Source organism: Hyperolius riggenbachi, chromosome 6 (genome assembly GCF_040937935.1).
Source record: "Hyperolius riggenbachi isolate aHypRig1 chromosome 6, aHypRig1.pri, whole genome shotgun sequence".
NCBI classification, from domain to species: Eukaryota; Metazoa; Chordata; class Amphibia; order Anura; family Hyperoliidae; genus Hyperolius; species Hyperolius riggenbachi.
The window spans coordinates 65,679,491-65,701,807 of record NC_090651.1 but is presented as its reverse complement, the minus strand read 5'-3'; the positions used below and the strand labels follow the sequence as shown (position 1 = coordinate 65,701,807).

At 42.9% G+C, this 22,317-nt stretch overlaps 1 protein-coding gene across 1 annotated transcript; it reads left to right on the top strand.

Moving 5' to 3' along the window:
- Positions 1-4: 4 nt before the first annotated feature.
- On the top strand, positions 5-22,148 carry EBNA1BP2 (EBNA1 binding protein 2). The gene is made up of 10 exons (XM_068239426.1): positions 5-90; positions 2,782-2,869; positions 3,795-3,878; positions 8,042-8,205; positions 9,604-9,727; positions 12,688-12,777; positions 12,896-12,971; positions 18,449-18,530; positions 19,796-19,967; positions 20,045-22,148. Exons 2-10 carry the CDS (start codon positions 2,795-2,797, stop codon positions 20,093-20,095), a joined length of 918 nt encoding a protein of 305 aa, XP_068095527.1. The 5' UTR covers positions 5-90; positions 2,782-2,794; the 3' UTR covers positions 20,096-22,148.
- The last annotated feature ends 169 nt before the right edge of the window (positions 22,149-22,317 follow it).

Genomic DNA, 22,317 nt, shown 5'->3' with positions numbered 1-22,317 from the left:
CTGTAAGCGTCGCTCTCGCAATGACGCAACCGGAAGTAGGACTTGCAGAGCTTCCGCCAGGCTACACGTGAAAGCTGAGGGGCTGCCGTGGTGAGTTTAGGGCTATGTAAAAATGCAAGGCATTGGCACGGCTGTATTTGGGGGAGACTTGGCATAACAGGTGAGGGGGCCGGATGTGAGTACAGGAGTGCGGGAGGCACATGAGGTGCTGATGGCTGGAGAGAGTATGTTGCAGCATGTGGTGCGGGGACTGTGCACGTCACATCATACAACACACTAGCCTCTCCATTCCCTGCTAGAGTCTGCAGCTGCTGACATCTACCTCTGTTTTTCATCATCATCATTATTATAATCTGAACCCCATTTTAATTATTACGTTGGCAAAGTACCCCCTGCTGCTGTTAATGTCTACACTGACCACATAGGGGACACGGACAGCCAGTGGCCTCCTATGTGGTCAGTGTAATGACTGGCTTTTCACGTGTCCCCTATGTGGTCAGTGTATAACATCTCAAATAACTCTTTAGGGCTAGTTCACACTTGATTTAAAAACGTATCCGTAGCTACGTTTTTTGTCCCGGACGAAAAACGTAGCCACGGATACCAATGTTAAAAATAGGAACAGTACACACTCAAGTTAAAAACGTATCCGCGTGCGATCCGCGGAATACGTTTTTAAACCCGGAACGCTGAGTCCGGACTTGCAGCATTTTTCACGGACCCGTATACACGTACGGGTAGTGAAAATCAATAGGGAAACGGGCCTCCCTCTTCACTGACATTTTGGGACACTGGAAACAGATCAGTTTCCAGTGTCCCATGGTGAAGGAGGGGGCCGCCATGCTGGAGGGGGTAGCAGCCAGGACGGGGGGCTGCGGGCAAAGCGGCGGCCAGGGGGGGGTCACATCCCCCCCCCCTTGCTCACCTGGGTGCCCCCCGTCCCCGCTCCCCCTCCAGCTCGCATATAATGTAATAATTTGTACCTAAGGAAGTTTGGCGAGCCGGGCACTTCCGCCCACACCGCTCGCCGTCACTTCCTGCGATGCCGCCCACTGAAATACAGAGGGCGACATTGCAGGAAGTGACGGCGAGCGGTGTGGGCGGAAGTGCCCGGCTCGCCGAACTTCATTAGGTACAAATTATTACATTATATGCGAGCTGGAGGGGGAGCGGGGACGGGGGGCACCCAGGTGAGCAAGGGGGGGGGGGATGTGACCCCCCTGGCCGCCGCTTTGCCCGCAGCCCCCCGTCCTGGCTGCTACCCCCTCTAGCAAAAAAAACCCCAAAAAACACGCAAGCGGATCCAAAACGTGTGCTGCAAAAAAGGCAGCACGGATCCGTTTGCGTTCCGGGTTTTGAAAATCGGAGCCCGGACCGCGGATGCGTCCCGCACCCGGAGCTAGTGTGGCCCTAGCCACGCATGCACATTTTTTAGGAGTGGTCTGTAGGTTTACATAAATGCATTTCAAACATTGCTTGATGCTTTTATGTAAATCATTCATATATGACCAAATAGTTTATCGGGAATATCCCAGCTGGAGTTACCTGCTTACATGGGGCTTCCTCTAGCCCCTAGCAGCAGCTATGTCCCTCGTCGCAGCTCCGCTCTCAGCCGCTGGCTCCCAGTCCTTGACGGTGCAAAGGCCAACCTCGCCAGGTCGTCCTCTACTGCGTCTGTGCTGCTGTCAATCACCTGTTTGGTTTGGCGTGTACTGCCTAGGAGCAGTAGTGAGTGTGAACCAGCCCTGTTGCTGGGAATTCACAGCTCGATTCTCCCAATCGATCGATTCCCCGCTCGATTCCGCAGGCGATTCTCTTATCTTCTGCTCGTTTTCCTTATCTTTTTCCACTGTGTTCAATGCAGAATCGAGCGGCGAAATGATCGGGCCGGGGATCGGACATGTCGGAAATTATCGATTCATCTAAATGGCTCAAAAACAAACCGTGTATTCCCAGTATAAAGGCTCATACACACATCAGACTATAGTCTTTGGAAAATGAAAGATCACAGACCAATCTTACCACCCTTCATGTAGTTTGAGAGCCATACCTTCACAGTATTTTCTATGGAGCTGAACTCCCCATCAGAAAAAAAATCTTTGCAAGATGCTGCACACAGATGCTGTGCAGACGCAAAAGATCTGTTCCTGCAAATTGCATTCATAGTCTATGAGATCTGCAGATCATTATACACACCTTGTTTAACTGACATTCATCTGCAGATCTGAAAATCCATCCTGGTGGATCTGATCTGCAGATGAATGTCTGTTAAACAAGGTGTGTATGATGATCTGCAGATCTCCTAGACTATGAATGCATTTTGCAGGAACAGATATTTTGCAGATACGGATCTTTTGAATGTCTACAGCATCTTTGTGTGCAGCATCTTGCAAAGATTTCTGTCTGATGGGGAGTTCAGCTCCATAGAATAGACTGTGTAGGTATGGCTCTCATACTACATGGAAGGGGGTAAAATTGGTTTATGATCTTTCATTTTCCAAAGACTATGGTCTGATGTGTTATGAGCCTTTACAGACAGAGGATCAGCAGGACTGCCAGTCAATTTGCACTGTCTGCAAAGTAAAAAAGGGTACCAGTCAACTGCAACGCGGGTGGAGGATGCTGCTTCTGTCTTCTTGGGTAAGTATTTGGCTTTTACTTAATGCCAGCTCGGGTTTGCTTTAAAGTTTGTACAGTATACCTGTATACAGTTTACTTTTTATTTATAGAGAAGAGATCTCATATCTACAGAGCAGTTTTAAGTCGTTTATTTCTTTGTAGAACTGAAGACATCATGTTGGATCATGAAGAGGAGAGCGGTTCAGAGTCAGACTCCGATATTGATCCTTCTGAATTGACTGACAAACAGGTAATTGTTAAAGGCATGTCAATTTTAATCACTTACTCCTGTGCTAAAGGTTATTCACATCAATCAAGACTTTATTATTGGCTCAGCAACATAAATATTAGAAGTCTGTAAGTTATAATGAAAATATGACACTTGCTACAATATGCTTGTGCTCATTTGTTATATTATTTAAAGAGGAGTAATATGCATATGCCCTACCGGTCCAGTGCTTTGATGCCTACTTAATTCCCCTCCCACCCCACGAGGATTAAAGGACAACTATAGTAAGAGTTATATGGAGGTTGTCATATTTATTTCCTATTAAAGCGGAATATAACCCAGCATTTCAACTTTTCTCTAAAACATTATTTACAGCATATTATATGCAACCAGCATTTTTTTTTTTACTAGACCAGCATTGGAAGGGTTACACACAGCTTTAAAGTTCCGTGGAGAGAAATGCAGACGCATCCGAAGTTTAGATAGATACATTTAAGTAAACACAATGTAACAAGTGAGGAATGTGACACACACACACTGTGACTGTGCAGGAGCTGGAGGACAGCCAGAGTGTGTAACATTCACCACTTGTTACATTGTGTTTACTTAAATGTATCTATCTAAACTTCAGATGCATTTCTCTCCATGGAACTTTAAAGCTCTGTGTGTAACCCTTCCAATGCTGGTCTAGTAAAAAAAAAATGATGGTTGCATATAATATGCTGTAAATAATGTTTTAGAGCAAAGTTGAAATGCTTTAATGTGCATGGAATATATTTTTAAATATTCCGCTTTAATGTGCATGGAGTATAAAAAAGCGCACAGAATATAAAGTCATCTTGCCCCTCCAAAGCATCTTGCGTCAGTTAAGATGCAACTGTGTATGGGTCTTTAGACCGTAATGTGGATCTCATAATCTCTAAGGTTTTATGTTTTTGCATTATAGTTACAAGAAGCCTTTGCCCTAGGGAAGCTGAAGCCTGGACTCAACTTGGTTCTGGATGAGAAGAAAAAGCTGGCTAATGATGTGGTGAGTGTTGGGGTACCTCCATTTCATTTCTACAGCCTCTTCCATGGAATGTTATTTACATTTGTACTGTTTATATCAGGAAAATATGCCATATTACAATGTTTTTTTTGAGCGCTCAACTTGATGGTGTGATTGGGAATTTTCTTGTTTTAGTTTAGTGTGGCTTGGATAAGAAACTTGCATAGTAAACAGTAGAGATAATCATTCTCCACCAGTTAGGAGACTTGGAGTTGATTCACTATATAGTGCGCTGCTCCAGCCGTACCTCCAGCAAACAACTTGCACCTCTTCTGCGCGTTACACATGGTTGTGTAGCGTGCCTTCCTTAGTTACGCACGCTGCTTACATAGCAATGCGCACTCCTTCAAATGCCAGGTGTTGTTGTGAAGTATCTTGCAAGTTGTTTGTTGGAGGCACGGCTGGAGCAGCACACTTTGTAGTGAATCAGCCCCAGGATCTCTGTCATGAAATGAAGCAGTAGAACAAGATGTGTTCTTGCTTTCCGCCAGTAGGTGAGCTCCATTTAAAGGACAACCGAGGTGACATGTGACATGAGATAGACATGTATAGTGCCAAGCACACAACTACTGTTTTTCCCCAAAAATAAGACACTGTCTTATATTAATTTTTGCTCCCAAAGTTGTGCTAGGGCTTATTTTCAGAAGATGTCTTATTTTTTGGGGAAACGCTGGTAGTTTTCCTATACAAAACGTGTATACTGCATGCCATGCTGAAACACAAGCAGCATGCACAGGGCTTGTTTTTGAAGATCTTAGCTCTCACTTAGAAGAAATTGATTCTGCTGATCATGTGGGTAAGAGTCTATTGGTTAAGAGTCTATTTCTTGCAGGCAGAGAACTGTCAGGTTCCTCAGAGCTATCAGGAGGACTGGCTCCAACAAAAACACAATTTGCCTTACACATATACAGGACTGTAGAACTCACATTATACTGCTGTTCTTCTGTATCCAGGCTTTGTATTGAGCACGACTTGCTCGTGTCATGTGGACTGCTGCTAGGGCTTACATTTGGGAGATGTCTTATATTTCAAGCATGTTAGGAATTCCTGCTAGGGCTTATTCTCAGGGGATGTCTTACTTTAGGGGAAACACGGTAACTAGGCTGTGTTCCCTTTTTAATTTTTTTTTCTCTGCCTGAAACTGTTAACCGGTTCAGCGCCGCAGTCCGAAAATCTCATGCATCCGAGCAACGTTCACCTCCCATTCATTCGCCTATAACTTTATTGCTACTTATCACAATGAATTGATCTATATCTTGTTTTTTCCGCCACTAATTAGGCTTTCCTTGGGTAGTACATTTTGCTAAGAATTATTTTTTTCTAAATCTATTTTAACAGGAAGATTAAGAAAGAAATGAAAAAAAATCATTATTTCTCAGTTTTTGGCCATTATAGTTTGAAATTTAATATGCGCTACCGTAATTAAAACTCATGTATTTTATTTGCCCATCTGTCCCGGTTATTACACCGTTTAAACGATGTCCCTATCACAATTTATGCTGCCGATATTTCATTTAGAAATAAAGGTGCATTTTTTCAATTTGCGTCCGTCACTATTTATAAGCTTATAATTTTAAATAATATAATAACATATTCTTTTGACATGCATATTTAAAAAGTTCAGACCCTTGGGTAACTATTTATGTTGTTTTTGTTTTTTTTAATTGTATTTTTTATTTTTAATAAAAAAAAAGTGTATGTGGGTAATTTTTGGTGTGGGAGGGAAACTGCTAATTTTAAATGTAAAATAATATTATTTTTTTTTTTATTAAAAATGTATGTGGGTGCAGTTTACTATTTGGCCACAGTGAAAAAAGTCCTGGATGCGAACGATCTCGCATCCAGGAACTAAAATGCTGGGGAGAAGTTTCCTGGGGGCAGAAATACCGCGCTCTCTGGAGAGAAAGCGTCGGTATTTCTGCGGGGAAGTTAGATCGGTGAATGGGAATTATATTCCCATTCACTGATCGGGGGACTAGCGGCGGGAGCGCGCGTGGGGGCGCGCCCGATCGCGCGCACCAGCAGCAGTGCCTATCTGGACGAGGAAGCTCGTCCAGATAGGCCGAACTGGTTAAACATCAGGTATGCAAGTGACAGTTCCTATCCAGGTCGGACTGGGTCAGATTAGCATAACCTTCACTTATAAGTTATTACAGCCATAAAATACTTTCCTGTCAGTAAATGGCTTCCTAGAGCAAGAAAGAGATAAAAGGGTCAATAATTCATAGATTTGAGCTTTAGCATACTTCAGTGAAGGTGTCATTGAGCAGAGACAATGAAACAGTAAAAACTTAAGTTATTGTGGTGAAAACCCTCTCACAGTGTGATGTCATTACCCATGGTACTGATTTTACAATGGGCAAACGCTGACTAAATAACCTGTTGATGAATATAGTTTAACAAAAAAAGCAATTTTATACATTATTTTCACTACAGTTGCTCTTAAAGGGACTAAGAGCTGTAATATAAAAAATGTTATACATACCTGCGGCTTCCTCCATCCCCATCCGCTCGGATCGCTCCCACGCCGCTGTATGCAGCTTCGGGAACCGGGTCCCATCACTGCTGTCAGTCGGCCCCAGTCTACACACGAGAAGTGCATCCTCTATGTATCTCTCCAGCAGCTGCTTTATTTATATTACAGCTCTGGTACACTTTAAGTTAATTAAAAAAAATTACACATTTATTTTTATAAACTTAACACTGTAGATCAGGTGTGCCCATTAGGTAGATTGCGATCTAACGGTAGATTACAAGGACTTCATGGTAGATCCCAACGGCACTACATTTTCCATTCTGTATATACAATGGTGCTTCTAAAATTACACACATGCATTTTGACTTGATAATTGTTAAAGTAGCTCACAAGCCGAAAAAGTGTGGGCACCCCTGCTGTAGCGCAAAAGGTGGATCAGCACAACACCAGGCCGCCTCCGAATGGCCTCCAATCAGAGATGCGCTGAGCCCCCCCAGGAACTACAAACGCACCTTGAACCCAAACAGAAGCTCTGCATATACACCAAAAGCATGGCTGTTAAGTGGGAGCAGCTGACCAAAAACAAAGTAAATTAGTACATAGCAAGGAAATGAGCAGCGCTACTTAAAAACAGACTAGTGCCTACCTGCAAAAGAGTGCAAGCCTCACTTGTGGGGTCGAATACACACCGAGCATACACATGACCTGTCTACCACTGGAGGAGGATGTTGGTTTCCTGTAACAGCTTGCATGCAACCTATTAAGTACTTGTCCCTCCCACTGCGAAGAAGTCAATCCTCCATGGGAGGGGCCTAACACTAACTAAATCCTAACCTATGTATATGCATAGCCTGGGTGCGCTACCAAGTAAAATTGAAAAATCGAAAATTGCGCAAAAGGTGGATCAGCGCAACACCAGGCCGCTTCCGAATGGCCTCCAATCAGAGATGCGCTGAGCCCCCCCAGGAACTACAAACGCACCTTGAACCCAAACAGAAGCTCTGCATATAGATCACTATATTTTGTTTACATGTTGTTAAAGGACAACTGAAGTGAGAGTGATATGGAGGCTGCCATATTTATTTCCTTTTAAACAATACCAGTTGCCTGGCAGCTGTGCTGATCTATTTGGCTGCAGTAGTGTCTGAAGTATACCAGAAACAAGCATGCAGCTAATCTTGTCAGATCTGACAATAATGTCAGGAACACCTGACCTGCTTGAGGGCTCAAACCCACTAGAACCCTTTTCTAATCGCTAGTAATTGTGCAATGCTATGGGGGAGTTTTATAAAATCACATCGCTCGAGTGGGATCCCACCCATAGCATTACATTAGCAAGAGCTTTTCAAATCAGAGTGCTCAGAAATGTGCTCCTAGTGGGTTCCAGGCCTCATGCTTGTTCAGGGTCTGTGGCTAAAAGTATTAGGGGCAGTGGATTCGCAGGACAGCCCCGCAACTGGTATTGATTAAAACTGAATAAATATGGCAGCCTCCATATCCCTCACGCTTCAATTGTCCTTAAGAATATTTCTGCATATGTAGTTAAAAGCAGGTGTCACATAAGACTTTTTGTTTCAGTCCAAAATGGAGGAGCTTCATTATTACTTGTCTTTATAGTGGATAGTAGAGGTGGTCGTGTTTCTAACACTATATGCATGTGTCTCTACAGACTGGATTAAAACAAAGTCTTATGGATCTCAAAAAAGATTTGTCGTGGGTGGAGCGACTGGATGTAACTACAGCGCCCGTACCGGATAAGTCACAACAGAATGGGGCGGCCGATCAGAGCTCTGAAGTCAATGCAGAGGATGACTTTCAGAGGGAGATGTGCTTGTGAGTATTTTTGGAGAAAAAAAAAAGACCTTAAAGTTTATAATTAGAATGGGAAAACTAGACTGTCCCCACAACAGGATTGGTTCTGCACATGCAGCTGGTATACCTGGAACCATTAGGGGCTAACTATGTTGTATATTTGTCTATTACACTGTATAGAAAATCAGCTACTGTATATTAATCTTTTTTTTTTTAAAGTGACTCACCACTTGCAGTGAAGACTAAAAACCATGAATACGTATTTCTCTGTTAAATCCCTATCCCTTCTGGAGATTTATGCCAACATGGGGCAAACACTGGGTGGTAATGACCAGCAGTAGTGGCATAATATAGGGCAGTGATAGTGACTTTTCAGAGACCGAGTGCCCAAACAGCAACCCAAACCCCACTTATTTATTGCAAAGTGCCAACACGGCAGTATACTGAGGTATAGGTGCTAGAGGTACCTCCCAGTGTTAGGTAGCCCTACAGTGTATGCAGCCAGAGATACCCCCAGTATTAGGAAGCTCTAGGTACCCCCCCCCCCCCCCCCCGTACTGTATTAGGCAGCCAGATTTGCTTTTAGTGTAGGTAGCCAGAAGTAGCCTCCCAGTATATGTAGCCAGATTACCTCCCCAGTAAAGATAGAAAGAGGGGCAACTGATTGATATAGGCAGCCAGAAGTAGTCTACCAGTATAGGTAGCAAGTGAAGCACCAAGTATAAGTAGTCGAATGTGCCCCCCAGTATAGGTAGCCTAAATTAGCACCCCTATGTAGGTAGCCAGATGTGCCCCTCAGTGTACGTAGACTAAAGTAGCCCACGGTATGGTTAATAGATAGAAAGATGGACCTGCTGTGTTCTCCCTTATCGCTAAATCCCTACACTACTAGCTAGGATGACAGCACATGTGCCCACAAAGGGCTCTGAGTCCCCTCCTGGCATGCGTGCCATACAGTAGGTTCACCACCACTGATAAAGGGTGTTTCACTGTGGCAAGAAACCAGGAAGTCATGCCAAAAACGGAGACTCATCAGGGCTCAGCAAACCAATGGTAATGCTGGCGGCCTTCATTTGGTTCAACGTTGTCACTGGAGTTTAATCTTCTGGTATTTATTCTTGGGGGTGGGGAGCGGGGCTGTAAAGAAGCCCACAACAGCCAATCACATCAGCTTTCACTAGTCTGGAACAGCAAGGCCATTGCTAGGTTATGCTTGCTATAACTTCCGCACTTTAGTTCATTTTTTTTGCCACACTTACAAAGCGTGTTTTTTCAAGAAGCTGAATGTATTAAAACACACACCTACACACCTACACCTAGCTTTCGTCTTGGGTATATCAAGGTTGACCATTTGGGCTCGGTTAAGGGCCAGTCCAGAAGATATGCCTTATGGTTCTCAGCCCTGTCATTCTCCCACAGCTACCGGCAGGCGCAGGCTGCAGTGCTCTTTGCTCTTCCACGTCTTCAGCAGCTGAAGGTTTCCACAAGACGTCCTGATGATTACTTCGCTGAGATGGCCAAGACAGACCAGCATATGCACAAGGTAACCAACCATCAGTGTTGAGTATTTAAATTCCGGAGTTTTAAGTTGGAAACCAGAATTCTCCCGCACATCACATGTCAGCACCCAAAGCAGTGGATGGGGTTATGAGGAGTTCACTTATTTGTGGTTCACACCGTGCTTCAGGTGAATCCGATGCTTTCTAGCTTGGAAAGAGAAAGCATTGGAGTCATATGAAGTGAGGCGTGAGTGACCTCCACGTGACCCTGTCCACTGCTTTGGGTGTGGAAGTATAGTGTGTGGGAGAATCCATGCTTTCCGAAATCCATATCCTGATATTGAACACCAACACTAGTTATAGTAGCCATCCTGCTCCTGTGTAAATGTGTACTGACTGTTATGGAGATCTGCGTTTGTGGCTGATAAGTTTTTTTTCTCAGCACAGCTGATTCCCAACAAGGGCTCAGTAATGTCTCTCCACACACATCACTTCTTCCTGGCGCGCCTCTTACACTCTAGGCCTTGATTGGTGTGTATGAAGTATGGATGATCAATGAGATGCAAATATTTCCGAGTTCATGCAGAGTTATGCAAATATATGCAGTCTGAAAATAGACCTATCAAGTCCCACCCAGGTTTAAAGTGATTGGTCCATTTTCAAGCTGCACATATTTGCATACAAATTTTGCATAATATCTGGATGAATGCTAAAATATTTGCATCTCATTGGTCATCCCTAGTAAAAAAGGATAGTGTGTATGGGCAGTCCTCCCGTCCACCTATGCCAACACTCTGGACTTCTGAGTAAAGACGCTCCAAGGTTCCATTGTGCTCTGTGGGAGAACAGTCATGTTTTTATTATTGCATATAATGAACAGAGGCGCCAAAAGTATAATATTAGATTAAATGAGCTTAAAAACCAACTTAATTGGCAAAAATGAAGAAGGAAGTGGTGGTCTTACCTCCCTCAAGCAGACACGACAACGACTGCGATTCAGACAGTCAAACACATTTATTAGAAACTCCCCAAAAAATTGCAACGCGCTTTGCAGGTTCAATCCCGCTTCATCAGGCAATACAGGGAGGAATATCAAGCGATCTGCACAAGGATTCAAGTTTTAACGCTAGCTACATGACAGCCGCTGTGCAGCGGCATCTCCCCACCCTCTTCGATCGCCTCCGGAGATCAAGCCTGTCCGGCTAATCCCGTTCTGAACGGGATTTCCATTAGGGCTTCCCCCGTCGCCATGGCGACGGGCGGGATGACGTCAAAGGGAGTCCCGATCCATCCCTCAGTGCTGCCTGGCACTGATTGGCCAGGCAGCGCATGGGGGGTGGAGGTGGCGCGGCGATCGGGCAGTACACGCAGCTAGCAAAGTGCTAGCTGCGTGTACAAAAAATAATAATTATGCAAATCGTCCCAGCAGGGCCTGAGAAATCCTCCTGCACGGCATAGCCCGAGCTCAGCTCGGGCTTACCGCCAGGAAGGTTAAAAAGGGGGGATTCCACATAATAGCCTAGGCTAATCCTCAGTGGAAAGGTGGGCTACATACTAATATACAGCAATATATAGCTACTGGAAGGGTTTCTGATGATGTTATCGGCCTGGGATATAATGGCAAAAAAGGGATAATTATACCAGGTAAATAGTGGATATTTTAACTGCCTCTTTGCCTCTTAGATGTCTCTAACCCCCCCCCCCCCTTCCTTTTCCCAATGCTGCTGCTTCACTTTGGGTGAGTTCAGGAGCAGCATATTCATAATTTACCACATTCAATCAGATTCTTCACCCTGCCCTAAAATTCACTTGGGCTCTCGTGTCTACTGTGCACAGCAACACAACAGGAAGTAGGCCTCATCTTTTAGAAATACTTTGTTGCATTGCTGGCAAAGACCATTATCGGTGAGTTTGTGCATCTGTCTGGGTTGTCCACACTTGATTTCCAGGCTATGGGCACTCAGTCTGTAAAGAGGTTACCTCTCTCTTTGCAGTATTCACTATTAGGGATAGTCAATGGCATGCAAATGTAGGAGTATGAAATTTATCAGCTGGCCTTCCCCAAGTCGAATTTGATCGGTTCACTTTCAAGCTACATAAATTTGCATAATGCTGCATCAACTCTACATTATTTGAATCTCATTGACCATTCCTATTCACTATTCTTCTCTCTCTGTTATTTATTTTGCCACAAAGCCATCTCTAAAGGACACATCAGAGTAACAAAAAAAAAAATTTACTTATCTGGTGGGGCTTCCTCTGATCTGTCCCTCGCTGTAGCTCCGGTGTCCTGGGTCCCCACCGTTGCAGATGCTGACCTCTCCTCCGCATCTTCTGCACAGAACGCTCCAGGCCACGTGAGCACGATTGCGAGCGGTGCGCTCGCGCAGGCACAGAAGGAGCTGACCTGGCGAGGTCGGCATCTGCAATGGGGGGACCCCAGTACAACAGAGCTGCGGCTAGGGAAAGATCGGCTGCCAGGGGCTGGATGAGGTCCCAGGTAAGTAGATCTTGTTTTGTTTTTTACTTGGACCTGTCCTTTAAGGAAAACCCGAGGCAGATCTTAATAAAAAAAAAAAAAAAAAAAAAAAAGATCCTTACCTAGGAAGAGGGAAGGCTCTGGATCCTCCAGAGGCTTCCTAAGTCCCCCTCCAGACCACTGCTTCTGCCCTTGAAGTTCTCAGCCACACTTCTCTTCATGCACAAGCACTGCAATAACCTATCCAACAAGCTCTATGTTCTAGGGGTCTGTCCGCAGCAATGGTGGGGTCAAGGAGGACACTGAAAGCCTCTGGAGCATCCAGAGGCTTCTCTCTTCCTAGGTAAGTATATAACTTTTTTTGTTAGGATTCGGCTTGGGTACACTTTAATACATTCACATTAGTGTACCGGATTGAAACAGAACTCTGCTTTTTATTCTTTGATGATAGAGTTTGCAGTGAGACAGAACGACAGCTTTTCAGTGTTTAATTATTCTCATTGGTTTGTGTTTCTGCATTTTCAGATTAGACAGAAGCTTCAGGCTAAACAGCAGTCAATGGAGAAGTCTGAAAAAGCCAAACAGCTGCGAGCTCTGCGGAAGTACGGCAAGAAGGTCAGTGAGTGAGATCGGTTATAGGTCTGACAATGCATCCTCTATCACAGTGCCTGCAGGCCTGTCCCAGCTGTTTTCAGTGTTACTCAGGTTTCCTTTTCTTTTCTCTTTTCTTCAGGTGCAAGTTGAAGTTTTACAGAAGAGACAGAAGGAGAAATCTAACATGATGAACCAGATCAAAAAATACCAGAAAGGTAAATAATTGCCTACAGTATCTGAGAGATAACACACCACCCCATACACTTCCTCTACTGCTTACCTGAAAACAGGCATTTGCCAATATAATCCAGATTGCACTGGTAATCAAGATTTTCACAAATCAGCACCTCTGCCTTATCAAGCCTGAATGACTAAAATTCTCTGCTGAAGATTGAAAAGAATGACCAGCATGCACAGGGATTTAAAGCAGGGATTAAGCAATACCAGTTGCCTGGCTTTCCTGCTGATCTCTTTGGCTGCAATAGTGTCTGAATCACACACCTGAAACAAGCATGCAGCCAATCCAGACTTTAGTCAGAGCACCTGATCTGCATGCTTCTTCAGGGTCTATGGTTAAAAGCAGAGGATCAGCAGGACAGCCAGGCAATATGCTTTGTTTAAAAGGAAATAAATATAGCAGAATCTATATCACTCTCACTTAACGCTCACGAAGTCCTCTAATAATGTGAAGTTTTTGCATGCTAGTTGGTGCATTAAAGCCTATACTGACTTAACCTCCTTGCCGGTTTTCCCGACCTGAGCTCGGGGTAAAAAAAGAAGCTGTTAGCGGTGATCCCGAGCTCAGGTCGGGGTAGGCAGTGCAGCGCTTTACCTGTCAGTTGTGGAGTCCCGCACGCGATCGCGCTGTGCAGCGGGACTCCAGACTCTCTCCCCGGCAGTGTGGGGTCTTTCCCTGGCCGCCGGGATCCCCATGTCCCCGCTATTCTTCCGGGGACCCGGCGGCCAATCGGAGCGGTGTGACTTCATCGGGGGCGGGGCTAATATTTAAAACGACCTTCTCTATATTAGAGAAATATAGAGAAGTTCGTTTATATGTATATTAGCGCCATCTTGTGGTCAAAATAACTGCAGCGCTGGAGCCCAGGAAGGTAAATTTTTTATTCTGCTGCATATCTCCCTGCCAGAATGATTTTTTTTCAGGTTTTAGGGTCTGAATGAGTGGAAAAAAAAATTGCACCTCTTTAAGACCCTAAAATCTGGAAAGAATCAGACCGGCAAGGAGGTTAAGAAAATATTTTCCTGAAACATTAGCATAGCCTGTTGTTCCTCAAAGTGGCTTTACAATGTTTGGATCTATCAGTCAAACTTCTGCTCTATCTCTCTAATATAAGTTGAAGAGAAGAGAGAATTGGCACTGGATGCTAGACTGACAGTTGATAGGAGGAGGTGCGGCAGCTGTGCCTCCAGATATAGGATTAAATGGTACCAAAAGTGCAGCAGTGAGAGATCTGAGCACCAGCCAATAGTTCCAAAAGCGACACCTTTATATCATTCTCACATCAACCGACATACATTTTACAATGTATGGCCTGATAGCTGTTTCGTGGGGTAACCCCACTTTGCCAGAGACAGCAAGGTATATAACTTGATGCCTCTGACGGAGCGTGGTTACCCTGCGAAACGGCTTTCAGGCCATACATTGTTGTATTTGTTGGTTGGTGCAAGGATGAAATAAAGGTGACGCTTTTGGAACTATTGGCTGATGTCCGGATCTCTCACTGCTGCACTTTTGTATCCCTCGGACTAGTTTGTAAAGTATACACTTTACAGTATAGTCTGGAAATAAAGTGTAGCCAACACTATCGAGAAGTTTATTATTACTGATTTATAAAGCGCCAACATATTCCGTGGCACTGTACTAAGAAACAAACATGGGGTACATAATAATACAGACAATGGTGTACACCAATCTACAAGATACATAATTGGTGACAAAATACAAAAATGTTACAAAATACAGAATTGGTAATGACAGTGATAAAAGTAACATGATGAATAAAATGTATAATGATTTCCAAGACACAAAAGAGGGAGAGCCCTGCCCTTGCGAGCTTACAATCTAAAGAGAATGGGGAGATTTAGTGATGACTACTTTGGAAGGAGAAAAAAAACCCTATGACTGTACTTTATGAATATTGTTCCTCAGACTAATAGTGAGATTTCCCTACCCCAACCCCCCCCCCCCCCCCCACCCTTTACCATGGACTGAGTCTAAAGAAGAGTGAAGATCTACTTAGGAGAAACAGCTGAACTAGCAAGACACCTGTATTGTGGTTTTGTTGAAGCAAGGGGCATGAACGTAAATGTTGCCATAGATTTTAAAGTACACCTGAAGTAAAAGGTATATGGTTGCTGCCATATTTGTTTCCTTTTACACAATACCATTTGTCTGAATGTCCTGTTTATCTTTGGCTGCAGTCGTGCCTGAATCAAACACCTGAAACAAGCATAATCCATAGAAGAGGAGATATGGGCACTGGAGTGTGCCTGTCTGATTGGTGATGGTGTTTAGGAAACACTGTGGAAACAATGTGGTGAATCTCAAAGGCATTCACTGGTGCTGCTCTCTTCAAACAAGGGATAGGTTGTGCAAATGCGGAGAGACAATAGGAAAAGAGAGCGCTCCTTGGTGTATTACCCTTTATTTGCAAAATGATGCGCTTTAAAGAGACACTGAAGCGAAAAAAAATATATGATATAGTGAATTGGTTGTGTACTATGAATAATTACTAGAAGATTGGCAGCAAAGAAAATATTCTCATATTTTTATTTTCAAGTACAGGATCTTCTCAAAAAAATAGCATATTGTGATAAAGTTCATTATGTTCTGTAATGTACTGATAAACATTAGACTTTCATATATTTTAGATTCAAATACACACAACTGAAGTAGTTCAAGCCTTTTATTGTTTTAATATTCAAGATTTTGGCATACAGCTCATGAAATCCCAAATTTCCTATCTCAAAAAATTAGCATATTTCATCCGACCAATAAAAGAAAAGTGTTTTTAAAACAAAAAAAGTCAACCTTCAAATAATTATGTTCAGTTATGCACTCAATACTTGGTCGGGAATCCTTTTGCAGAAATGACTGCTTCAATGCGGCGTGGCATGGAGGCAATCAGCCTGTGGCACTGCTCAGGTGTTATGGAGGCCCAGGATGCTTCGATAGCGGCCTTAAGCTCATCCAGAGTGTTGGGTCTTGCGTCTCTCAACTTTCTCTTCACAATATCCCACAGATTCTCTATGGGGTTCAGGTCAGGAGTTGCCAGGCCAATTGAGCACAGTAATACCATGGTCAGTAAACCATTTACCAGTGGTTTTGGCACTGTGAGCAGGTGCCAGGTCGTGCTGAAAAATGAAATCTTCATCTCCACAAAGCTTTTCAGCAGATGGAAGCATGAAGTGCTCCACAATCTCCTGATAGCTAGCTGCATTGACCCTGCCCTTGATAAAACACAGTGGACCAGCACCAGCAGCTGACATGGCACCCCAGACCATCACTGACTGTGGGTACTTGACACTGGACTTCAGGCATATTGGCATTTCCCTCTCCCCAGTCTTCCTCCAGACTCTGGCACCTTGATTTCCAAATGACATGTAAAAGTTGCTTTCATCCGAAAAAAGTACTTTGGACCACTGAGCAACAGTCCAGTGCTGCTTCTCTGTAGCCCAGGTCAGGCGCCTCTACCGCTCTTTCTGGTTCAAAAGTGGGTTCATGCTTCCATCTGCTGAAAAGCGTTATGGAGATGAAGATTTCATTTTTCAGCATGACCTGGCACCTGCTCACAGTGCCAAAACCACTGGTAAATGGTTTACGGACCATGGTATTACTGTGCTCAATTGGCCTGCCAACTCTCCTGACCTGAACCCCATAGAGAATCTGTGGGATATTGTGAAGAGAAAGTTGAGAGACGCAAGACCCAACACTTTGGATGAGCGTAAGGCTGCTATCGAAGCATCCTGGGCCTCCATAACACCTGAGCAGTGCCACAGGCTGATTGCCTCCATGCCACGCCGCATTGAAGCAGTCATTTCTGCAAAAGGATTCCCGACCAAGTATTGAGTGCATAACTGAACATAATTATTTGAAGGTTGACTTTTTTTGTTTTAAAAACACTTTTCTTTCATTGGTCGGATGAAATATGCTATTTTTTTGAGATAGGAAAATTGGGTTTTCATGAGCTGTATGCCAAAATCATCAATATTAAAACAATAAAAGGCTTAAAATACTTCAGTTGTGTGTATTTGAATCTAAAATATGTGAAAGTCTAATGTTTATCAGTACATTACAGAAAATAATGAACTTTATCACAATATGCTAATTTTTTGAGAAGATCCTGTATATAGTGTTTTTTCTAACATTGCATCATTCTCTAATATGTGCAGATTACACAACACTCTGCATTCAAAATGATTCTTTCAGAGCAGTCTGTGAACTAATGACCTCTCCTCTGGCAGAGAAAAAGTACATAGTTCACTTACAGTTGAGATAATAAAAGTCAGAAAACGGCCCTCTCCACGACTTTGAAAGTCATAGAGCTTAATGGCTTTTTTTGCATAGAGATAACTGGAGTTTCTTAACTCTTCCTGTACTGGAAACAATTAACTGATGTATCTGATCTTAATGTTTTATTTCTTAGCTGTACTACACATACAAAGCATAATATCAGAATTTTTTTTCGCTTCAGTGTCTCTTTAAGTATTGCAGGTATAAGATATAAAACTCATTTAGGCTTATCTGCTCAGTTGAGGGAATTCCTTCCACCTCCGCAATCAACCGTGGCCAATGGGATAGCGCAATTGTATCACTGCCTGGGGTGACGTGAAGTCTCCATCTTGTGTAGCCAGCAGCGTGAATCCTAGTCTGACTACGTGTTTTGATGCACAGCATCTTCCTCAGGTGAGGCAGTGATATATTGTTGATTGCATATGTGAAAGGAATTCCCTCAACTGGGCAGATAAGCCTAAGTAAGTTTTATATCTTGTACGTGCAATACTTGAAAGTGCATCATTTTGCAAATAAAGGTTTATACACCAAGGAGCGCTCTCTTCCTTTTGGCTTTCCACATGTGGCTAATGCAGTCAGACTTCAGTCAGAGCGCCAACAGAACACAAGAGATGGCACACCAATGGCTGCAATGCAATTTGCTGTATTCGGAACAAGTGTACACTACATGTTACAGATATTACATCCTTCTTCAGGTGCAGGTGTATACACCTGAAGGTATGTAATATCCGTAACATGTAGTGTACACTTGTTCTCGAATACAGCAAATTTCATTGCAGCCATTGGTGTGCCGTCTCTTGTGTTCTGTTGGTGATTTCCTGAAGCCGTAGGAGCAATCCGGCTGAGACAAGGCACCGGCCAGCTATAGGTCCAGTGGACCCAGCACACGAGTTCTCCAGGCATCTACTGTGTGTGGTTCAGTCAGAGCGCCTCTGCATGCTTGTTCAGAGTATAAGAGCTAAGAGTATTCGAGACGGGCTTAGCAGGACAGCCAGGCAATCTGCATTGTTTAAAAGGAAATGGGCCAGCCTCCATTTTACTCTCGGCCCAGGTGTTCTTTAAAAGACTGGCAGGTTTACTCCTTCCTGCACTTAAGTGTCTGTCTATTCTTCAAATTTCCTATTCGAAATAAAAAAGTACTATTGTCTTTCTTATTTGCAGGCCTTTCTGACAAACTGGATTTTCTCGAGGGAGATCAGCCAGAAAGGAAAGCTGGAGGACCACCCGGAAAGGCTAGAAAAGGGTAAGAGCAAAATGTGTAGACTTTTGTATGTGATTGCAAATGTCTGCAATAAAGAGCAAAATTTGCCTTGGCTCAAATGGGACCTGTGAGCTTTGAGCCCAGGTCCCTTTAAATTTTGCTCTTGTGTATTTGATCATCCGTGTGAGCTCCTCATATTATGGTTATCACCCTAATCGAGCGACTACCAATTTAAATGTCTGAAATAAGTCAGATTGCTGTGAGCAGTGCAGGCATGTCCTTGTTAGTTATTTGGTCTTATTACAAAAATGTTATGTAGGATCTGGTTGTTACGAAGAACAGATTTCTTGTAGACATTTTGGTACTTCTCTGTTAGCCGGGTGCATCCGGCAGGTGGCGCTAATTACTATTCCCCCCTCCAGGCCACCATTGATAGTAGGGAAAGATGTAACTTTGGAGTTTTGTCGCCACCTACAGGATGCGCCCGGCTAGCGGAAAAGAACCGACATTTTTAGGTCTATAGATACCGTATTTTCCGGCGTACAAGACGACTATTTGTATAAGACGACGCCCAACTTTTCCAGTTAAAGTATACATTTTGGCATATACTCACCGTAGACTACCCTTCTTGACTCTTGGACATTTGTATACTGTACTGTATGTACTGGTGCTATACTGTATAAGCAGGTACAGATACTGGTGCTGTACTGTATGTGGTACCCAGTATACAACCAGCCAATTACAGCAAGCAATGTACCTTACTGGCTATTGGCTGGTTATTGTATACAAAGCCTGCTTGGATTGGTCAGATATCCCTGTCTCTAAAGCCCAATCTACATGATACGATTCTTTGTGCGATTCTATTACGTTTCGATATACGGTCCGATTAAATCTGACATGTCCGATCGGGATTCGATTCAATTTGATATGCCATTGCAAAACAATGGCAAATCGAATTGAATCGAATCCCAATCGGACATGTCAGATTTAATTGGATTCTCCAGTCTGGCTTGGAAGTTTCCGTACCCGGCGTATAAGACCCCTGACTTTTTTTTTAGAAGATTTTCCTGGGTTAAAAAGTAGTCTTATACGCCAGAATATACATTAATTAACATTGAGCTTTGACACTATATATAGAGAGCTTACATTCCCATTGATGCAACCAGTCGACTTTCTTTCATTTTAGTTACTAGAAGCTTGCTAGAACACATGGGATGCTGATTGGTTTCTAGGAGAGGAAAAGAAAATGAAGTATAGTAATGCAGTGCAACCTTAATTACGGTATGTTGGATTTATTTGTCTCTTAGACCCAATGCCAAGAGGAAATACAAAGACCAGAAGTTTGGCTTTGGCGGTAGGAAGAAAGGCTCGAAAATGAACACAAAGGAAAGTTTCAATGATGTGTCTAGTTTCCGGACGAGTGTTGCACATGGGAAGGGTCCTCGCAAAGGCGGGAAAAAGGGAGGCAAGAATGCAAACGTGAGTAGAACGGTAATCAGACATTAATGAATGCCCCATGTATTTCCTGTAATCTGACTGGTCATCTCTCTCTTCAGAAGAGGCCGGGTAAGAGGACAAGACAGAAGATGAAGAGTAAAGGAAGATAAGGAGATCTTCTCATCTGGAACATGCCACCATTGTTGTCTGCCAATCACAACCACTGGCTGGATCATGTGACTTTTGCTTTCTCCAGATGTTTGGAGCTCAGACTGGAGACTGTTTATACTATTGTCACTATTCTCAGTGATAACAAGGGACATTTCATTACTGTAGTGGTTTATCATCTCCGACGACACTGCTTATCTCAGCATAACATCATTTTTTTAATAACATTTTCTGTCAGTTCTATTAAATAACACAAGATAATGAAATGTTCCAAACACCTTTCATTCGACTGGTACCCTCAGTACCAATCAAAGCAGTACAGTACCAAGCAGTACATTACCGTCACTGCTGTAATGTCCTGGTTATATTATTATTCTAAAATGTGGCATACACTGTACTGTTTTTAACAGATTAGATGTTTGAAATAATTATCATCTATTAAATATTGGAGTATTCCCAATCAATATTTCAACAAAACGTCAATCAGGCATATATCAGGAATGCCTATTTGTACAAGCAATGCCAAATGGAGAATAAGGAGAGTGGAAAGCTGAGGTGACTTGGGAAAATCTGGTCTAGTTGACAACTAATCCATGAAGCACTGATTGTGCAAAAGCAAGGTGCAGACTTGTACAGAAATAGGGTTGTGTACCTGACAATCAACCAGCTCAAATATCAGGCTCAGATCTAAATAATCCATTGGATAACTTACCAAATGTTCTGCTGTAATTTTTGTGTCAAATAAAAGTTTATGCTACAAAAACATTCAGTTCCAAACCTGTATGTGTGTCCCTGAGGAGTAAGTGGCAGACTGTGTGGTACCCAGCTTCTGTCTGGTTAATCATCTTCATGGTGCCCAGCTTACAAGGGGTGGAGCACAGACTGCACTTTCGGGGAAGACTGTAGCCATTGAAAGTCTGTGTGCTGCAGTGAGTGGCTCGTAAAGGGGCTGGACTTTTCTATCTAAAGAGTGTACACACATCCAATTTTACCACTTTTATCTAGTATGAGAGGTTACCTGTCCTACAATAGTATTCATAGTACAATAGTAATAGTATTAATAGTATTCAAAATCTGTTTGCCTACCTTTTATGTTCATGCCAACTTCAATAAAAGTCTTTAAAAATAAAATGTTTGCCCTCATGCTACATGGAAGTGGTAAAATTGGTCAGTCATTGGCCAGTCATAATTGGATGTCGCTACACATCATGAGTTTCATTCAAACCGTTTGACAGTCCAGTTAGTCGTCAAACATTGAAGTGTCAAAATGGGACATTGCCGAAATTAGCAAATGTTAGTTTTTAGTCATACAGAGACCTATTTTTGTATACGGTGCACCCAGGAATCCAGATTCTTCCCACGTACAAAAGGTGATATCAGCATTGTAACATTATGCATGTTGACAGTTGTTTTAAGCTTTGGCATGATTTTTGATTTGCTTTTAACTACAGGAAATTTAGACTCCAGTAATCCCAAAACTGAACAAGGTTAATTCACAGGGCAAATACGTTAATTAGGTACAAGAGAAGTATTACTTTATTTTTTGTAACTGAAGTTTTAAAGTAAAAAAAAAAAATCTAGTGTATATCTTGTTCTTGGTTGCAGCTGTGCACTTAAACCATACTTGCTGAAGATGAGCGAGTAGATTCCTGCTAGCAAATAGTGGTCTAGTAATTGCTCAACACCTACTTCCTGATAAAGTGAACCTAAAGTGACGCGACATGATTAGATAAACATATAATCATACTTCTAGCCCTACTAAGAAATTGTGAAGTCCCTTTCTGATTTCCAGTACAGGAGGGGTTAAAATACTTGAGTTGTTATCTCAGCTTCTCTGAGCTGGTTGACTGTAGTGGAAGTCGGTCCTGTTTTCTGAAGAGCTTAAATAGCCAAGAAAGGTGAGAGACAGCTTGAGATAAGATTTTATTGCAGGAAAGTTCAGAGGGTCATTAGTTCTGCTTGTTTTTACAGCTTAAAAAGCAGAGAGTATATTCTAAATGGCAAATGTGACAGTGGTGCAGTGTTATAAATAAAGCTGTATAACTGAAAATAAAATTGAGGCTCTTTTCTTTATTACTAATATTCTATGTATTATCTGTATTAGACATACAGTACAATTCATTATTCATAAGTTTATTTTCGCTTCAGATTTGCTTAAGTCTGAAGTTGTGAGATCATGTATTTTAATAATACATTGCAGTCATGCTGAGTCGTGTTGTTTGGC